At 39.3% G+C, this 20010-nt stretch overlaps 1 protein-coding gene across 4 annotated transcripts in view; it reads right to left on the bottom strand.

The window, feature by feature from the left end:
- Positions 1–1170: 1170 nt before the first annotated feature.
- Positions 1171–20010, bottom strand: part of MS4A1 (membrane spanning 4-domains A1) — a 36987-nt gene continuing 18147 nt past the window's right edge. Inside the window, exons 4-13 of one of the 4 annotated variants that reach the window (XM_030810881.1) lie at positions 16072–16153; positions 15565–15569; positions 15361–15469; positions 10107–10195; positions 8736–9084; positions 8146–8265; positions 6919–6975; positions 5111–5347; positions 4206–4307; positions 1171–2983 (exon numbers count right to left, since the gene is read on the bottom strand). In XM_030810881.1, the coding sequence (XP_030666741.1) occupies positions 2765–2983; positions 4206–4307; positions 5111–5347; positions 6919–6975; positions 8146–8265; positions 8736–8894 (894 nt within the window). In that variant the 5' untranslated portion in view covers positions 8895–9084; positions 10107–10195; positions 15361–15469; positions 15565–15569; positions 16072–16153 and the 3' untranslated portion in view covers positions 1171–2764. The other 3 variants (XM_030810880.1, XM_012499253.2, XM_003275221.3) reach the window with 3 other exon arrangements.

Genomic DNA, 20010 nt, shown 5'->3' with positions numbered 1-20010 from the left:
TGTAAAGCTGCATTTTGAATAATAAGAGGAAACATGTATCTTGCTCATGATTTCTGTGCTCCAAAAGTGATTTGTAAAAAGAAAGAAAAAGAAATACCCTACATATCCAATAATAGAGGAATGGTAAATTTATATTGATTCATAAAATCCTAAGTTGAAATTAAGTGATGCTTATGAAATTATATATCAATAAGGAAAAATCTGTGATATACTGTTACATGTAAAAAGCAAATATTATGCAGTGATTGTAACTGAGTAAAGTTATCTATTACTATGAAGTAGGATAATCAACCATCCTGTTTGCCTGGGACTATCTTGGTTTTAACATTGAAAATCCTGTATCCCAGGAAATCCCTCAGACTCAGACAAACTGGGATGGTTTATCACCTTATTTTAAACAAAGATTATAAGAAAACCAGAAGAAAATGAAAAGAAATTATGTCAGCCTCCTAGTCAATGAGTGCAATTGGGTTTTTAAAGTTTATTTCCTTTGTGATATAACATTATTTTTACAAAAATACAAATAGAGAGGAAACACTAAGGCTAGAGAATACATCTTCCACTTCTTGGCAAAGCATGTTTACTATTGGCCAATGTTATTATTCGACTCTATATTGCCAAAGGGATAATTGGGGAGAAGGTCATAGGAATTCTCATTTTTCTTTAATAGTAGACATTAAAGATGTCTCCTATTACAAGGAGTTATCTGAGGTCAGCAAAAACTAATTATTTGAGGTCATACAAATGACTCAAAATTCTTAGAGAAACCATGGGTTTGGAGAGGAATCCTGATATATATTTCAGAAGTGGAGAAAAAATAAGATAGAAATAAGATCTTGTATTTTTTTTAAAGATTTCTGACTTTCATTTGTTTCTCAGGCCTGCCCCTACCATGCCCTTTTCCTTCTTCTCTAGTTCCAGTCAGGATCACCTGCCATATATTTCAGTTGTCTGCAGTTCTGGGAATAAGGAATCCGTTATCAATGACCTATCCCATGAACGTTTTCTTTGGGAATGTGTGTAAGAATATATAGACATGAATATTTGATGACCTGACAACTTACAGCTCAAACCTAGATTGGGGTTATGTGAATAGGAACTCAAGGCTGTAAGAGCCTCCCATGGTCTAACGTTTCAAGAGTAGAGAAGAATAGACAAACACCCATGTTAGAATCATCTGTTGCAGAAAAGAACACAAAGGTAGTTTTATTAATTTAGAATGAAATTTGAGAACTTTACTTACACAGAAATGTTCAGTCTCTGTTTTTTTCTAATTATAGGGAATGTCTTCCACTAGTGGTCTCTAAAAATGTAGAACTATCATAGGGAGTGCAAATTACATGTCTCTTTACCTGCCACAATCTGGCAGCACTCATCATGTAGCAAATGCCCAAATAATAGACTACAGATTATAGTGACTTCACCCTAGGTTAACATTATTTCTAGGTAAGGTACTAGTATATCTGAATTGAAAAGTAGGGCAGCTGTTGACTCAGATTTGGCATTTTAATTACATTGTTTCCGAGTATGATACTCTGAGAATGTCTATAGCACTTAGTGTCTGCTTTATATAAACTACCAGTTAATTATATAGTTATGATGCAAGTAGTTTTCCAAATGTGGTGAAAGTCTGACTCTTTTTATCCCCATGGGTAAAATCTGATTCTGACTCTCTGTGTCTCTCAGTGCTTGTTTAGTGCTGGTCAGAGAGTAAATTCTTGACAAAAGCTGTTGACTTGGCTCTCACAGTTTATGCAGACATTGGAGAGACAATTTTGTTATTTCAAACATCACAGGATTTGAGTAAGAAGACCTGGTTATGAAACAAGGCCCTCATAATTACTAGTTATGAATGTTGACAAGTTACCTTTTCTTGTTTACAAGTTATTTGATCTCTTTGAATTACTTGTAAAATAGAGATAGGGATTCTTTCTTGATCATGGAACATCAAATGAAGTTATTTGATGAAATACTTTGTCATCTGGAAATTATAAATACAACTAAATGTTGATTATTATTTGAAATTTGGGCACCTCACTGTGGCATTTTCTGTGGTCATTTTTTTCTTTTCTTGCATAAAGGCTAAAAGTAGGTAGACATGCAAGCAATAGCCTAGAGTGGGAGTTAGGAAAAGTTAAGGCAGAGACATGTCCATGTATAAGCTATGCTGTTTTTACAAAAAACAGATGGGTGTTGGCCATTTAGAGCTTCCCTCATAGGATGTGATAACTCTAAGAATGTGCCACAATGCCAGCCCTGTAGAAAGATAAATGGAATGGGTTCTATATTGTCCCTAGTTGTTATTTTTTTATCCTCCTTAAAACAATGATGCAAAAGGGACTCCACCAAAAACGTAGATGTGGAAAAAAAAAAGATAGTTTAGGAATGTCATGAAGCAGTCATATATATTTTCCATCAGGTGCAGTCTCCCTGGTTGCTGATGGAGAAAATGAAAAAAAAATACTATACTAAAAAGCCTATCCAAGGGAACAGGTTAGTAGGAAATCACATTCTGAAGCACTCATTCTGCCTTTCTTCAATGTAAGAAAGTTGCTCAAAAGAAGAATCATGACAACACAAGCTGCTACAACGGCTACATTCTCTACATTCAATGTAAGAGAGAAGGAGCTATGGTCACTCTATGCAAAGACCAGATAGAGATGTGGGTATGTGCAGAGTACCTCAGGAAATGAAAGTCAGCGTGTCTCTTGGAAGCAGTGAACACTAATGTTTAAAAAAGGAAACAGAAAATAGAAGAAATCACTTAAGGAGAGCTGTCATTTTCTATTGGTGAGGATTCCTGATCTTGGGGGGGTTCTGGAAAGTTTGTCTCTGTTTCTTCTTCTTCCTCTTCTTGGATTGGAATAATTTCAATGTCTTCTTCATTCTTTGGTTGGGAAGATGTTTCAGTTAGCCCAACCACTTCTTCTTTTATTTCAATGGTCTGTTCTTTTTTTTCTTCAGCTGACAGGAGAACTACGTTCTAAAACACAAAATTAAACAAACTATTCTTTACTTTTACCACTGACACCTTTGTCAACAATCTCCACAAACATTTATCAAATACCTCCTGGTTTTTATGCTACTTATGTCATTTATTATATGCCTTTAAATGCCAAGATTTATTTTGCAGATGCTTAAATCCTTATCAAGTCACTTATTAAAACTCGAGTCTGAATAAATCTTCGAGGGCAGCAGACATTGACCACAGTGCCTGGAATGACCACGTGGTATTGGGAAAAGAACATTGCAGTAATAGAAGAGTTTAGATTTTTGTTCTGATTTGCCTTTAGTGAATATAACTCTGGGAGAATAATTTTCTCTCTTTGATACTATTTTTCTTTAAATGCAAAATGAAGTAATTAGCGATGATGTCTAAATTCTATTCTTAATCTAACAGTCTGGTTCTGAAGCAGTTAGTAATGTATCTATTATTGGTCTCTTTTTATTTCCCATTTGTGGAGCCCTTTAACCTGTTGTTTTGGAAGAGGAATTAGGTGAAAAGGAGGGAAGAGGGGAATACTGAAAAATGAAACTAAAGAACTAGTGACTTTAGTCAGCCTTCAACCTTCAACCATCTTGCTTTTACACACTGAATATGGAATCATGAAATCAGGATGGAAACCTAAAGTCAAGCAACAGGGAAGGTTAATAAGAAGATGCACAGAGGCAGGGCATGGTGGCTAATGCCTGCAGTCCCAGCACTTTGGGAGGCTGAGGCAGGAGGATCACCTGAGGTCAGGAGTTCAAGACCAGCCTGGCCAACATGGTGAACACCTGTCCCTACAAAAATATAAAAATTAGCCAGGCATGATGGCGGGTGCCTGTAACCCTAGCTACTCGGGAGGGTGAGGCAGGAGAATCACCTGAACCTGGGAGGCGGAGGTTGCAGTGAGCCAAGATCACACCATTGCACTCTAGCCTGGGTGACAAAGTGAGACTCTGTCTCAAAAAAAAAAAAAAAAAAAAAAAGAAGACGCACAGAATGCAGAACTGTAGGCTCTAACTACAGACTTATTTCAAATTTCAAGACATCTTTTCTTATTATTGATATTATTTGCTTTCTAGAAATATGCCAAGACCAATTGTTTTTTTAAATCAAGCTCCTAGTTTCAATGACTCATCAGATTACATTCTCCATAAATGATCCTTTGTGTATGTGGATTTTCTAGAGGGAGATTTTGGCCAGAGGGGCTACTACTTACAGATTTGGATCTGGAGCATGTTCTTTTCCATTCATTCTCAACAATGCCAGCTATTACAAGTTCCTGGAAGAAGGCAAAGATCAGCATCACTGACAAAATGCCCTGAAAAACAACAGAAGAATGAAGGTGAAAATGTAATAATGGCACAAAGAACACTGTTGGTGTTCAGGAAGTTATTGTTGACTATAATTGAATGATGAAGAGATCAATTCTTTAGACAGGTAATGACCAGCTGTGAGAACTGCTAGTACAGGAGACAACGTCTTTATAACCCTAACTCTTAACACAACTTTTGGCACACAACAGATGGTTAATGTGTATTGCTGACAGAAAGTAAGGTATGAATAATCAGTTGAAGAATCAATTCTATATAGGAAAGAATAAGTTATGAGTCTCAAATTAAATTGTATTCAGCCTTAGTTGATGTGGCATCATGCCAAGGAGACCTCTTCATCCTTGGGAGATGCATTTTTTTTTTTATCTCTTTCAAACTCTACGTTTAAAAGTCCTTGGGCAAAAGATATTCATAACATCTTAGGTATTTCTTCTATGCTCATCTTAATCAATATAATGATAAATATTGATGCCATTAATGATGTTGACAATAATTAATGTTAAAGCCAATGCTTATATAGCACTTCTGTGTACCAAACACTGTTCCAAATGCTTTGTATATGTTAACTTATTTATTCCTCAGAACAACCCTATTAGATAAATAGTGTTACCATCCCCATTTTACAGTTGAAGAAATTGAGGCACAGTGTGGTTAAAATTCTTTCCCAAAGCTACATAGACAATAACTAGCAAACTCAGGTGGTCTGGATCCAGAGTTCATGCTCATGATAAACAAGTCATCCTTCCTCCCTGGAGAGAAATCCAATCTCACACTTACCAAGAACACTTACCAAGAACAGAGATTGTATGCTGTAACAGTATTGGGTAGATGGAGAGTTTTTCTCAGAGGGATTAGCTGGTTCACAGTTGTATATGTTAATATATGGTGTATGAGCTCTAATAAAATTCAGACTCTCCATTTTTAAAAAATGGGAAATTTTAATATTAAGTATGTCCATGATTGAAAGAATCATTCCAGAAATGGCAGCAAAGAGGCTCAATGAATTCATTATCATTTTTCCTTTGACCTGAAATGGAGACACAGATTTATTAATTGGGTTTGATTTCCCTTTGGAAAACATAATCTGGGAGGGAATTCCAAATGCAACTGCCCTGACTGACAAAGCAACTACAACTAAATATACTGAAGTTCTCTCAGTTGTTTTTAGCCTCTTTGTCACTATAAAATAAAATCATGTCTCTATCCTGTTCTTTTCTCAGTCTTCCCTATCTCATTCACCATCCATCTGTTTTATAAAGCAAAAATTCTAAGAGTAACCCTTGATTCTATATCTTGTATCCTTGCATTTCATTCACTGCCACTGCCACCATCCTAGTAGGCATTCAATAAATATTTGTTGAATAAGTGAAGGTAAATATTATCCAGTTTATTATCTGCCTTCATAAATAGGTAGAGGGAAGAGAGTGAAGAAGGTTCTTGTATCACACTTTAGTGGGATGGTATTATGAAGTATAGGTTGGGAAGGTTCAGATAGAACCCTCTAGATCTGTACTATCAAATAAATGGAAATAAAAAAAGCAGAAGCAACAACAGTAACAACACCTATTCCTGCTGACATAGGCTGCAATCAGCCCCAGTCAGCCATCTTCCAAAATACAATTAGGGCTGATGTCTTTGGGTAGTATAGGTAAGAGACTATCAGTGTGAATGTTCTACCTTGCAGGGATGATAAAAGGTTGAAACAGGAAAATATAAATAACAAGTACCATAATGATATGGGATTACTGATTATTATTTTATGCTGCACATATTTCATTCCTGGCTCTATGACCTACACATGGCAAGTCAGTAAGTCTGGCTGTATCTAGAGAATAATTTGATGTTCATAAAAGGTTTTCCCCCAAAACTGAGTTTGTCAGGCCACTTTAAGACAGGAACGATCTCAATCCACCCATTCCCTCATTGATTATGAAAGTGACTCAGTTTAGTAAGAGGCAGTGTTGGGGGAGGAATTTTTTGGGAGCAAACTTGCTGGTAAACACTTTTCATCCATACAGCATCTGCAGGCCAGTTTCCTCTGGATCTACACGAGTCCCTAGGGGTTTTATGGGCAAGACCGCAGTGTAGCACCTTATAGCCTCTGAAGCACCATCACACAGTCTACTGCCTTTCATCTCCATTGGACATCACATGGTAGCAAGGACTGTTACCCTTTCTTTCTAGGTGAAAACTCAGAAACATAGAGGTAAACTGACTTGTTCAATGTTACGGCCAAAAAGTAGCTTAGCTAGAATTTGAATCAATCATGACATTGATCAGATAATTTTCCTAAATGGTGATCTGGGAGAAAAGATAGGGCTTTCAGAAAGATCTATTATTTTCACACAGCATTTAACATTCATAAGACTGTAGATATGGTTTTCATGGATCTGCTTTTAGTTCTGTTCCCATGAACATACTTCAGATAGACCTCGCTTCTAAGTTTTTCATAAATAAAATCACAATAACATTGTGGAGGGTCTTTGCTTTTTAGGGCTGAGAGGCTGTGATACCTTGGCTTTTTAAGGGTCTCAGTTTTTAACCGAAAAAATAGGTACTTCTCTGACACGTGGGAAAGAAGGACATATGGTTACTTGCCAAACACTTCCTGGAGTTTTTCTCCGTTGCTGCCAGGAGTGATCCGGAAATAATATACTGTAAAAAAGAGAGGTGGGGGAGATGGAGAGGGGGTGGGCAAGGCAGGAGATAGAGGAGAGAGGGAGATCACTTTTTAACATTGATAACTGGTCAGAAAGAAGCCTACACTTTCAGCAACTTTCACACAACCATCCACCCTTTTTTATCAGTTGTATTCATTTTTCAGCTGTCATATTTCTCCTTTATTCAGGCTCAGTGAGACTAAATTCATGCCTTTTACTCAATCATCTGGGGATCTGTGACTAGGAATATAGTAAGACCAAAGAGACAGAACTCATATTTCCTCATCAATTAATACTCATACCATGAATTTAAAAGTTTTATTTCTAGTTTTTCTTTGTTTTTAACTTGTGGAACTGCCCTTTGGGGTTCACAGTGACATAAATGACTCTGATGCCCTCTGAAGAGTGAACGGATGCAGAAGGAAATACTTGACCTGAATGGCACAGGCACTCCATTAAAACATTGGCTGTTACAGGAAGTGATGATGGCTATTGCTCATCTTCCTTTTCTCACGTTCAGGCTGTGGAATGGAAGAAACTCTTGTTCTAACCCATCTCTACTTGTTTGGAAAATTTTAATCCTGGACTTATCTTTTATAGTGGCAACTATGAAAAGTGTCACAAGGAAATAAACATCACTGTCCTATGTGCCACACCCAGACAGGGTTACAGATTTGGAAAACATGTACATAAAACAGCCAAAAGAGTGCTGCTCTGTTGATAAGCAAAATGAGACTGATTTGTGATGGGACAGATTTCACCAGGTACCATAGTAACCAAACAGAATTGTAAGCAAGAAGGAGTAGATGGGAGGAAGTGGATGCTCCTGCTCCCTCTTGCTTTCCAAAACATCTTGCTATCTAGTCTAAATGTCTAGGGCCACCCTCCCCACCAGAACTGACTTTGGAGAGTTCTTGCTTTGGACAGTCTCTGTGAGATCCATGCAGGGCTCCTTTCTCTGAATTCACATGAAACAGGACCACTGACTCTCAACCATGGGATTTATACTCAATTTGGGCAACCTGTCTTCTTAATTACTTTAATCCAATAATATTTCCTACTCATATATTTCCCTCAACACAGAAATAATCTGGCATATCCCTGTGGAGCCTTTTAACATTTTTGTCTGCACCATTTCCCAAATGGCTGCTATTCTTTTACTCACCATAATGCCTCCCCAGAGAGGGTACCACACAGTCACACAGATGGGTGCATAGATCCCTGCTGGGATCATCAGAAGACCCCCCAGGGCAATGTGGAAGAGCCCATTCATAATCTGGACAGCCTGGGGGGAGAACAGAGGCAGCAATGGATGAGCTGAAATCATCACTGCTAGCAGGCAAAGACAAGGTTGGAAGCCCTGGCTCCTGACTTGGAGCTGTGAGGAATGCCTAAAGGAGGCAGTGGAGGTGCGCCAAGAATTTTGTCTTTTCTTGTTCAAATCTGTTTCCTCAACCACATGGGGCATTTCCAAGGGAGCAGGTATGCCTGGGATTCTGGCAATGCACTGGGATGGGGGACCCCTGAATATACAAGCCCCAAAACCAAAAGGTGACATAAGATCACCCAGAGGTGATCTAGGTGATAACTTCTCTGATGCACCCCTGATTTGGCCCACTGTGTTAGACATAAAGAACACATCAGGTTGGATCCCAATTCTTCATGTTGGATTGAATTCTGTATGTGGCCTATACAGCATCAGCTTCTGTCGGCCAGAGAATCCCTACGACGTGGGACGGAGGGCAACTGACTTACCCCCAAAGCCTTAGATTCCCTCATGAAGAAGCTTTGCGTGGGGCCCACCAGCGAAGACATCCTCCTGAAGAGTGGTTTTGGACCAGGTTGCATAGCAATAGGGCCTTTCATTGGCTCTGCCGGGAAAGTCCCATTTACTGAATTTCTGGGTGTTGTCATTTTGCTCTCAAAACTCCTAAAAATAAAACAAGTAACAAAGTGAGGAGAGCAAGAACAAGATTTTTGGCAATCTTACCTTGTGTCGTGCATCTGAATGTTTCTCTCAGCATTTCCTCCATGAGTGTCATTGAGGGTAGACATGGTCTCTTCCGAGTGACCTTGGATCTGAGGCAAGGCCTACTGCTGAGTTCTGAGAAAGGAGATGGAGGGGTTGTTTAGGAAGAACATGTGGGCCCAGGAGTCCCTGCTAGTGATCTTGGCAACTGGGTTTGGGGCATACTTTATCTTTGTAGAGAACACCTTGCATGTATGACTGCATGTCCTCTTTGTTTCTTATTCCTGGATGCTTTTCTTTTGCTTTAATATTGAAAAATGTATTTTCAATGGACTTGTCCTTGTCCTTTTGCTTGTCTGCCTTTGTGCATTATGATGGGCAAGAGGCAACATTGCAGAGTATGGTAAGGACTATCTGTAGAAGCAGGAGGGGTCAATTCCAGGCCTCCCTCTGTCTCTAACTCTGCCACCTTGTGCAAGTCACATCAAGAAGTCTCTCTAGGTCGGGCATGGTGGCTCATGCCTGTAATCGAAGCACTTTGGGAGGCCAAGATGGGCAGATAACCTGAGGTCAAGAGTTTGAGACCAGCCTGGCTAACATGGCAAAACCCCATCTCTACTACAAACACAAAAATTAGCCAGGTGTGTTGGTGTGCACCTGTAATCCCAGCTACTCGGGAGGCTAAGGCAGGAGAATTGCTTGAACCCAGGAGGCAGAGGTTGCAGTGAGCTGAGATCACGCCACTGCATTCTAGCCTGGGCAACAGAGTAAGACTCGGTCTCAAAGGGAAAAAAAAGGCTCTCTGCGGCTTTCTAATGCGGTATGTAGGACTGTGGCCTCCTGAGTCAGATTGCCTAGGTTTCAATAGTGATTCCTCTATTTGTTCTGAGATGTTGGGCAAGTTCTTTAAATTCTCTGGGCCTCAGGTTCAACTGTAAAATTGAAATAATAAAAATTCTTATCTCGTGGGCTGCTATAACACTTAACTGGGCTCGTGGTCTGTGCATGGCTAATGTCTTTGTTCAGGTGTAGCTCAAATGTCAGCTCCTATAGGAGGCTACCTTGAACCCTCAATCTATAACACGTACTCCTATTTGCTGTCTTTTACAAAATCCTGTCTTATTTGCTTTACGGCATTGATCACTGTAGGAAATTACCTTATTTATTTAATTGCTTATTGTCAATCTCTTCCCCGCAGAATGGAAGTTCCATCAAAGTAGAGATTTTGTTCTCTCTTTTTCAGTATCTAAAATAATTCTTGGATTTAGTTACTTCTTAATAAATATTATTGAATAAATAAATGTATGCAAAGAACCCATGTTGGAATAAATAGTTATTTTTGTTGCTATTCTTGTTCTTTGTACTTTACTGAGCATTAGTTTCAATTTTATCCTTCTGTAAAGTTAGAACAGTACCCCTCTCTGAGATGTAAGACATAAATAAGTTGACATATGTAATTGTGCCTAGGACAAAGGGAGAGTGTAGTAAATGCTATTTATCAGTTTTCATGATTTATTCATTTCTGAAATGAGAAGGCAATTAATAAGGCCCTTTCCAGCTCAGACATTTTAAGATTCTGTTCAATCTTCATCTTGGATTTCCTTAGTATTCACTTCTTTATGTTAACCACTTATATGGACTCCATTGGGTCTTTCCTGGAATCTGAAAATCCCTCTTTTGGGGACACATCTTTGCTCTTGTCTTTATTGATCGTAAGTCATGTAAGATGTCTTGGAAATCAAGACTGTCTATCCAGGTCACATATCTTACTGAAGCCAGTGCCACATCCCAGCCATTAGACCACAGGCTGAAGTATATCTTACTGAAGTCAGTCAGACCTGAGTAGCTGCAGGTGTGCTGTAAAACAGGCAGCTGACTACTGTCACTCACACTTATACCTACTTTATGGCTAGAAGTAAATTTGACACATGGCATCTCATCTGAGCCTTATAGAATAGGCAAGGGGTGAATCACCTGTGTTTTATAGAAGAGGAAACAAGGGCACGGAGAAGTTAGGTTACTCTGCCAAGTTACATAATTAGTAAATCTTTATTTGTTTGTTTTCATGACAGGGCCTTGCTCTGTCGCCCAGGCTGCAGTGCAGTGGCATGATCACAGCTCACTGCAGCCTCTGCCTACTGGGCTCAGGTGATCCTTCTGCCTCAGCCTCTGGAGTAGCTGAGACCATGGGCAACCGCCACCATACTTAGCTAATTTTTATATTTTTTTTAGAGATGGGGTCTTGCCATGTTGCCCAGGCTGGTCTTGAACTCCTGGACTCAAGCAATCTGCCCCCTCCACCTCCCAAAGTGCTAGGATTACAGTTGTGAGCCACCACGCCCAGCCAGTAAAGATTTAAAATGAAGACTTGGATCTCTCAAATGAGGCGTCCAGGGTACCAGGCTGCTTTGTCTCCTGTGAGAAACAGGAATTCAGCCTTTCCCTATGACCCCTCTTTTCTCCTTCCAATATATGCACTATGTGAATGACTATAAATCAATTGAAAATTATTATCCGTCTGGCGCATGGGCTAGAGGAAAGAGAGAAGAAACTTTGATTGTTTCTCACTTGATTTTGCCCCTGCCCTAGGTAGCCAGATGCCACATGGTCCTGGGGATCTGCTTTGTACAACAAGCCACTCTACAAGTCATCTAACAAAAAGGAATATTTTAATATAGCCCACTAAAGAGTTTGCAGACTGATTCTGGTCACCAGGTAGGATTTCTAGAGCTAGTCCAAACCTCAGAAACCATTCTGTTCATTTCACAAATGAGGAAACTGCAGTCTGGGTATAGAATGTGCCTTGGTAAAGACCTCACGGTTAGCAGCAGAGCCAAGCTAGAAGGCAGTCACCATGGCTCTGATGTTGATGCTTTTTCTGCTGTACTATAGGTGAGTCCAGATAATTATAGTTGTTTACTGAGCACCTACTATATACTAGGGATATTGTATATGGTATTACCAACTCAACACCTTCCTAAGTAGGCATTTTGACTACTTTCTGCAGATGAGGAAATGGAGGTTCAGAGAGGTTATTTTTCCCAAGGTCCTATGGCAAGTATGGAATGAGCTGGGAGTCACTACACTCCGCCCCAGAGGGGTAACTCTAGTGAAGATAACTTAAAGTGCAAAGATCATCAATTGTTTGAACTGAAGGAGATGATTGGACTACCATTGTTTTAATTTCATTTTATTCATCAACTTCTTGATTAAAGCTGTGTCTGTATTATTGGTGAGATAAACCTTTTTTATAAGCCAATTCTACTTGGGCTATGCCTGTTGTGACTAATGGCAATAATGACCACGAGGGCTGTGTGTGTGTGTGTGTGTGTGTGTATTTTATTTCTTTGTTAAAATGGTATCTCATGATGGCAACTATACTTCTACAGACCTTAAACAAATATTTGTATAAAATAGTAGTTTATAAACAAACACGAGTGCTTTCTCTGTTTTTTATTTTTTATGGAAACTATCTCTCTGTCATATATATATCTGATACATATCTGATATATATATCTATATATCATATATATCTATATATCATATCTATATATCTATATATATCTATATATATGATATATATATCTGATATATATATCGTATATATATAGATCTCTGTAATGAAAAGCTTTCATTCCATGAGAATTCATAAATACGTAAAACTAGCCCACATACTCCTACGGAAATTGGAGATTCTTGCAATTTTGCCTTATCATTAAAATAAATTTTTCACAATGACTTAGTGCTCAATGCACATTTGTGCTCAAAGACTAGTTGGTAGATTGGTAGGGGTTATGGACCACATTAGCCAAAATATGATAACAGTAAGTTTTACATTTGCTGGTGTCAAAATCAGCATGAATGTTAAAATCAAGACTCAGGTGATCACTCAGTACCGCATTTAATTACTCACACTAACGCCTGCAAATTTTTTTTATTTTTAAAGGCACCCCTGTTTTCACATCCATCCACTGAAGACGATCTCACAGCCTTTATGGGTTTTGGTTTGAATAGACTTTTAAGTCCACTCATACCATCATATACTGAGAAGTTTAAAACTGCCTCACTTTTGTTACCTCACCTTCATTCTTTTCCACTCAAAATAGCTTTGCATTTTTATCTTTTCTGGCCTCCTGTGCACTTATCTCCGAGGAAGAATGCTCTTACTTCCCTTCTCTCTGTGCTTTTCAGCCCATCTCAGTCCAACCAAGCTGTTAGCCCTTCCAAGAAATTATTTCTTCTTTGCACCTTCAGTCTCCCAATTTCTGGCAATATGTAGCAGACAGAGTTAGTCCCATGTCTCTTGCTTGCTCCTCTTGTGGTCTCTCTGTAAGTTTAGGGTAATAGTTGCCTTCCCCATTTGAAAGTATCATTTTGAGAATATGAGATAAGTTGCATTTGTTAAGGTGCCTAATACTCCTTTTATGACTAAAATGTACTTCTGTGTCCCTGAATCCCAAAGTCCTCTTCTTTTAATCTAGCAATGTCCTTGGCCACTGCCCAGGCTCACTTTTTCTTCACTGCAGCTGCTTCAAAGCTTTGCTACCCACTCTCTTCCCCCACCTCCTCTCCACCCACTCACTTCTCAATGCTTGGCAACTAGTTTCCGCCAGTCACTGGACTGAAACTGCTCTTTGAGGACTGTGCTGCGAAGTCAGTGGTCTTTTCTCAGGCCTCATGTCTCAGATTGTTCTATTTGTTTCTTCTGCCACCCAGGCTTAGAGAGTTGGGACCACATTTCACTTTAGCTCCATCATCTCTCGGTCCATCTTCATCTTGGCTATTGGTCAGTCAGTGGCCAAGTCATGCCATTTCTACCTCTGCAACGCATTTTGCATGTGGGTCTTTTTTCTATATCCAGAGTCACCTGTGAGTTTCTCATTTCCATTCATGCTTTTCTGCCTTCAGTCTTTCTCTTTTCTAATCCATTGTCCACAAGGCTGCGACATCAAGCTCCCAATCACTGCTTTGAGTGATGCTCTTCCTGAGCCTGAACTCCTTTGCTGGCCTGTCATTACCTGCTGGAGAAACCCTTCATCTAACCCCTCAAGGCCTTTGGAATTCAGCTCATATCCCACTACCACCACCAGAGCCACTGGTCTATACATGTCCTCTACCTTCTTTCCTGAATCTTCTCAACTTTGAAGGGTTTCTTCTCCCTCCCTCTTTACTTTCAATCAAACTCTGCATTAGACATGCACATCACCTGAGGGCGTTCCTGCTCTCCTTGCCTGATTGCAAGGAATCCTTCAGAGCTCCTAGCTCTTTGCTTTCCTTACTAGACATCAACTACTTTCTTCCGAGAATCCTGTATCCTACTAGACTTGCATAGGGAACCTGTTTTCTATGTACTATGAGCTCAGTAACGTTAAGCTGAACATCAAACTCAGCTACTTCCTCAGGGAAGCTTTACATATGCTCACAATGGCTGGGCGCGGTGGCTCACACCTGTAATCCCAGCACTTTGGGAAGCTGAGGCAGGCGGATCCCCTGAGGTCGGGAGCTTGAGACCAGCCTGGCAAACATGGAGAAACCTTGTCTCCACTAAAAAACGAACAAACAAACAAAACACACACACACAAATGCTCACAATGCTGGATTAAACATTTCTTTCCACCGGATTCTCAGTGAGATTAAGCCATTTTATGGGAAACAGGGAAAGGGAATCGCTTATATACTGGATTCAGAAAACAGTAATGACATGATTAAAATTAATCCTTGTTTTCCTTCATTAGAGCTCCCTCCCATCTGCAGTGCCCCCTCTTACTCTTGGTTTCCCATGTGATAGATTTGAGGCAGGATCTCGTGCTCAACTTGGTGTCCACAAATCCCCTCCAGAAAATGTTAGCCTGTAAAGCCACCTATACTTCTAGGTATATTTACATTTAATGTAGACAAAAGCATTCATAGGAAGAGGAATGGAGTTTTTTTCATTATGGCTATGACTGATTATTTTCTCATTTGGTATTGGGAAGTCCTAAGGGATTCAGGATTTTAGTTCTAATTTTCATAATGCAATGGGTACCACTGCCCCCATTATATAGATGAGGAAGCTGAGGCTTTAGAGGTTTAGTAATTTGTCCGAGGTCATGTGGCTTGTAAGTGGTAGAGCTCCAGTTTGAACCCAATGGTTTAGAAACCATGATTTAATCTATATGCTGCAATCTACTACTTTTGTGGAATGATTCACAGTTGACTGCGTAGGGTAATTGTTGAGAGGGAGACTGATTAGAGGAGTGAGTGGGAAGCAAGCCTTCATATCGTCACTCCTCCTTAAGTTATAGAACTTTTAGGAAGTCTGACTAGGGAAACTCTAGAATTAAGACCAAGAACCTCTAGTCTTCAAAACCATTCTATACCTTATCCATCACCTCCTTTAAGTCATTTAAAGAAAGCAAATTGATTCCTTACCTGAGTCTCCAAGGCCTCAAATCTCAAGGGCTGATTTGGATGCTAGCTGCGGAGTTCAGTGGGTGCAGTTCGTTTCTCAAGCACACTGGGAGGGTGAGGTAGTCCAGGCCTGAAGATGAAATCGCTGATAGACATCAGGTGACAGGAAATCAGTAGCTTCCGCTACCTTGGGCTTCACTCCAATTACTTTGGTTTAACACTTACCATAGCTGAAGGAGGTGCAATAAAAGTTTCTGCCTTACCAGGTTTCACTTCTTGAAAAAGACCCCAGGGGACTGCCTGGCATGCTTATGCTACCTTAATTAGAAGAACTTCTGCAGCCCCCACCCTATAAGCAGGTGTGGATGGTAGGTCCCTAAGGACAAGAAAGAGTCTAGAAGTTGGCCAAAGATGGGCTGTTAGCAATGACTTTTACCTTCTGGCTTCACTTTTAGGGCTGAGTAGGTGGAAAGGAGGCATCCATGCAGAGATTCAAGAATCACTGAGGCTGTACACTTGGCAGCACTATACTTAGGGATCCCCAGATGTTGTCCTCATTGGCTCACGCTTAGGTTTCTAATGAACCATGTATATATCTTGTGTCAGATTTAGCAGAAATGTCCTAAAATTATACTTTAGTGCCATAGTACATGTACCCAGCCACTCAAAGCAAGAATTAGCCTCCATATTTGGAAATATAAATTGAAATAGCACTTTTACCTCTGAACCCACCTTTTTCTTCCATCTGTCAAGTTCCCTTGTGTCCCCTGTCTTTTTAATCTAGTCTGGAGCTGCAGGGTCATCAAGCCCAGTGCTAGATCAAGTAGGGAAATGGAAGAAGTTGGTGGTGTCAGGAGAGTCTAAATATTTGGGATGTGAATCAAAGTTTTGCCCAAAGATATTGTCATCTCTCTCTCCCTACAATATTCAACTTTTATGTTCATATGTGGGATTTTTAATTACATTTTTATTTCCTTGTTCATTGCTTCATTTTATTAGAGACACAGAGCTATAGTTAGGTAATTATTTGTTCATTTAATCTAAAAGGATGAAATATGGCAGGCAGCTCTGTTGCCTAATTCGAGGTTCATTCCTGTCTCTCTCTTTCATCTCTTCTCTCTTTCTCTTTCTGCCTCTCTTTTTAAATTTAAGATAGTTTGGAACCATAGGGTTAGACCCACTGGGTAGAAGTAGTTCTGGGGAGGCTGATTGTGGTGTGATATTTAAAAAGATGCCACTTAAAAAAAAATCACTGGAGCGGTTCATTAGGGGAACTGGCTACCATTTGAATAGAGAATTTACTTCTTCAAGAATACTCAAGTAAAGCCATGCAGTCACCTCTCAGAGATGCTGTAGAGTGAAGGAGAGTGGGAACAGAAGATCCATCATCCATTTAACATTCTAATTGAGGGTCTCTGCATATCTGCTGAAATGCTTGAGTGATTGGTGATGGGAGGATAATTACCTAGGGTCTGAGTTGTGGATGGTTGTGAAACCTGAGGTTTGAGTCCTGGATGGTGGGGTGGTTAGAGGCATGTGCCTTCATTTTAGTTGGCATGGGAACAGGGTCAGGACCTGGCAAATGTATGGCAGCAAAGGGGCTTGAGTTGTGGCTGCACAACCTGGTCTTTTGCGTCCTTTTCTCTGTTTGAGCCCTGTGTTTCCCCAGTCAGTCTCAGGTTGTTTGTTACTTTGTGGCCAATGAGATAACTTAGGTGGTTCTATGTATGATTCTTCCCAAATAAACTTGAATTTGAATTTGTATGAATGCATAAACATTTACCTTGTCTTTGCTGATTCGAATGATCAACATTTTAGTGCCTGAGTGTGTTGAAATTCTTACTACAATTTGGATTTGTCAATAGCACTTTATTTGATATATCACCATCACTCTTCCCCCAAGGTTTGAGAATATTTTATTAGGTTGATAACATATTTAAAATATTTCTCTTTGAATTAAGCCTATTTTCATTATCTAGTGACCTTGCTTCACAGTATGCCAACTTTTATTTAGTTAGTATTTTCCTGGTGTGAATTTCCTTTTTATTCTCTACACGTCCTAGCACTCCAATTTTTTTAATCATTGCCTTCTGTATGAAAACTGTATGCTACATCATAATTATTTGTGTCCTTGCCTTAATCAGCCATTGTCTCCTTGTCCCTTGAAGGCAGGGTCAGTTTTTGTGATTGCTGTGTCCCTGGCAGTGCTGAGAAGGAATGGTTCTGTTTGGCTCTTTCTTTCACCCAGGTGATTGTCCCCAAGGTCTCCATTAGGAAGTAACATTATGCCATGTTCCCAACTGCTCAGCAAGGCCCTGGCACCCAGAAATATCTGCTGTTGGAGGTTTCTGGTGTCAAAGAATTGGTAAGGGAGACACAGGGCTCGTCAGAGGTGAGGCTAAAGATCTAATTGCAAATAGAACTTGGTTACGAGTCAGAAAATCCCGTTGTTGCACTTATAAATAATTCATACTAAGGAAAATGTAACTTGAAGTACTTAAGAACTTTATAGAGTCTTCTTTCTGTTCTAAGGGACTATTTTACATTTGGAACAGCTAGGAAGGTAATATTAGTTAAATAATTACTTTTTTAATTTTTTTATTATTATTATACTTTAAGTTTGAGGGTACATGTGCACAAAGTGCAGGTTTGTTACATATGTATCCATGTGCCATGTTGGTGTGCTGCACCCATTACTTTTATGTCGAGAATTGTCCACGTATAAGCCTTACCCCACATATAATATTGATTCTGTTTTATAATTGTGGAAACAAAAGTTCACGAAATGGAGGAAGCCATTTCCAAGTTGCAAAGCTGGTAAATGGTAAAATAAGTGATGTCTAGAGCAAGAAAATCTCAATTATAAATTTTTAAAACTACCATTTACTAAGTGATTTTTAAGTTCCAGGCACTGATAAACTCACTTTCCACGTTTCACTTAAGGTTCACAGTAAACCCATTAGGTAGGTATTATTATTATTGCATTCTAGTCCAAAAATTTTAAGCCCACAAAGATTAATTTGTTGAAGTGACACAGCTTTAAATGGCAAAACACTTATTACTATTCATTTTAAGATATAAAAATGTCTGATGTACTCCTGTGTGCAGATACTGGATCACTCTCTTTGCTTTTGTGATGTGGGAATATAGCTGAAAAAAAAACGCAATTGTATGACCTCATAGTTATTGAAAAGAGTTTTTTCTCTTATGTACCAATAAATATGCTATCATTGGAGACCGATATGTAACAGTAACATTTTTCTGCAGGTGTTGACTATAAAAATATCATTATGTGATAAAAATTTAATGAAAATAAGATGTTTTGCTTCCTCAATTATATTTCTCAAAAAATTAAATAATATGTATGAAAAAAGTACTTATAACAGTGAGACAAAAAAACATGTACCCACAGCTATGATTAGAGATACAAGAGTGTCACTGATACCTTTGAAGGCTTTCATGTTATCCTTCCCCAAGCCACACTCTTTATCAGAGCTCATAATTATGCTGAATTTGGTGTTTATCACTGTCTTCCTTTTCGTTGTATTTTGTCTTTCCACATATGTTTATATTTCACACGACATATTGCTTAGTTTTTGTGTTTTCTAATCATTATTTAGGTAGAATTAATAAGATGTTCTTTTTTTTTGTAAGTAACTTGTAACCTTTAATAATAATAGTAAGATATAGGAACAAACAGATTTTTCATAAACATGGACCAGAATCAGGATTGTCCCTGTGCTGGGTGCGGTGGCTCATGCCTGTAATCCCAGCACTTTAGGAGGCCGAGGCGGGCAGATCACCTGAGGTCAGGAGTTTGAGACAAGCCTGACCAACATGGAGAAACCCTGTCGCTACTAAAAATACAAAATTAGCTGGGCATGGTGGCACATGCCTGTAATCCTAGCTACTCGGGAGGTTGAGGCAGGAGCATCACTGGAACCTGGGAGGCAGAGGTTGCAGTGAGCCGAGATTGAGCCATTGCACTCCAGCCTGGGCAACAAGAGCAAAACTCCACCTCAAAAAAAAAAAAAAAATGTCCCTGTAATAACATGAATTTCACTCATGTTCTCTTGAGTGATAAAGAAAAAGTGGATATCTTTTCTTTTCTTTTTTTCTTTTTTTATATATTTTATTATTATTATACTTTAAGTTTTAGGGTACATGTGCACATTGTGCAGGTTTGTTACATATGTATCCATGTGCCATGTTGGTTTGCTGCACCCATTAACTCCTCATTTAGAATTAGGTATATCTCCTAAGGCTATCCATCCCTCCTCCCCCCACCCCACAACAGTCCCCAGAGTGTGATGTTCCCCTTCCTGTGTCCATGTGTTCTCATTGTTCAATTCCCACCTATGAGTGAGAACATGCGGTGTTTGGTTTTTTGACCTTGCGATCGTTTACTGAGAATGATGATTTCCAGTTTCATCCATGTCCCTACAAAGGACATGAACTCATCCTTTTTTATGGCTGCATAGTATTCCATGGTGTATATGTGCCACATTTTCTTAATCCAGTCTATCATTGTTGGACATTTGGGTTGGTTCCAAGTCTTTGCTATTGTGAATAGTGCCACAATAAACATATGTGTGCATGTGTCTTTATAGCAGCATGATTTATAGTCCTTCGGGTATATACCCAGTAATGGGATGACTGGGTCAAATGGTA

Source organism: Nomascus leucogenys, chromosome 4 (assembly GCF_006542625.1).
Source record: "Nomascus leucogenys isolate Asia chromosome 4, Asia_NLE_v1, whole genome shotgun sequence".
Classification (NCBI taxonomy): Eukaryota; Metazoa; Chordata; class Mammalia; order Primates; family Hylobatidae; genus Nomascus; species Nomascus leucogenys.
Note: the sequence above shows the minus strand (reverse complement) of the source record. Positions and strands in the feature narration are given on the sequence as shown.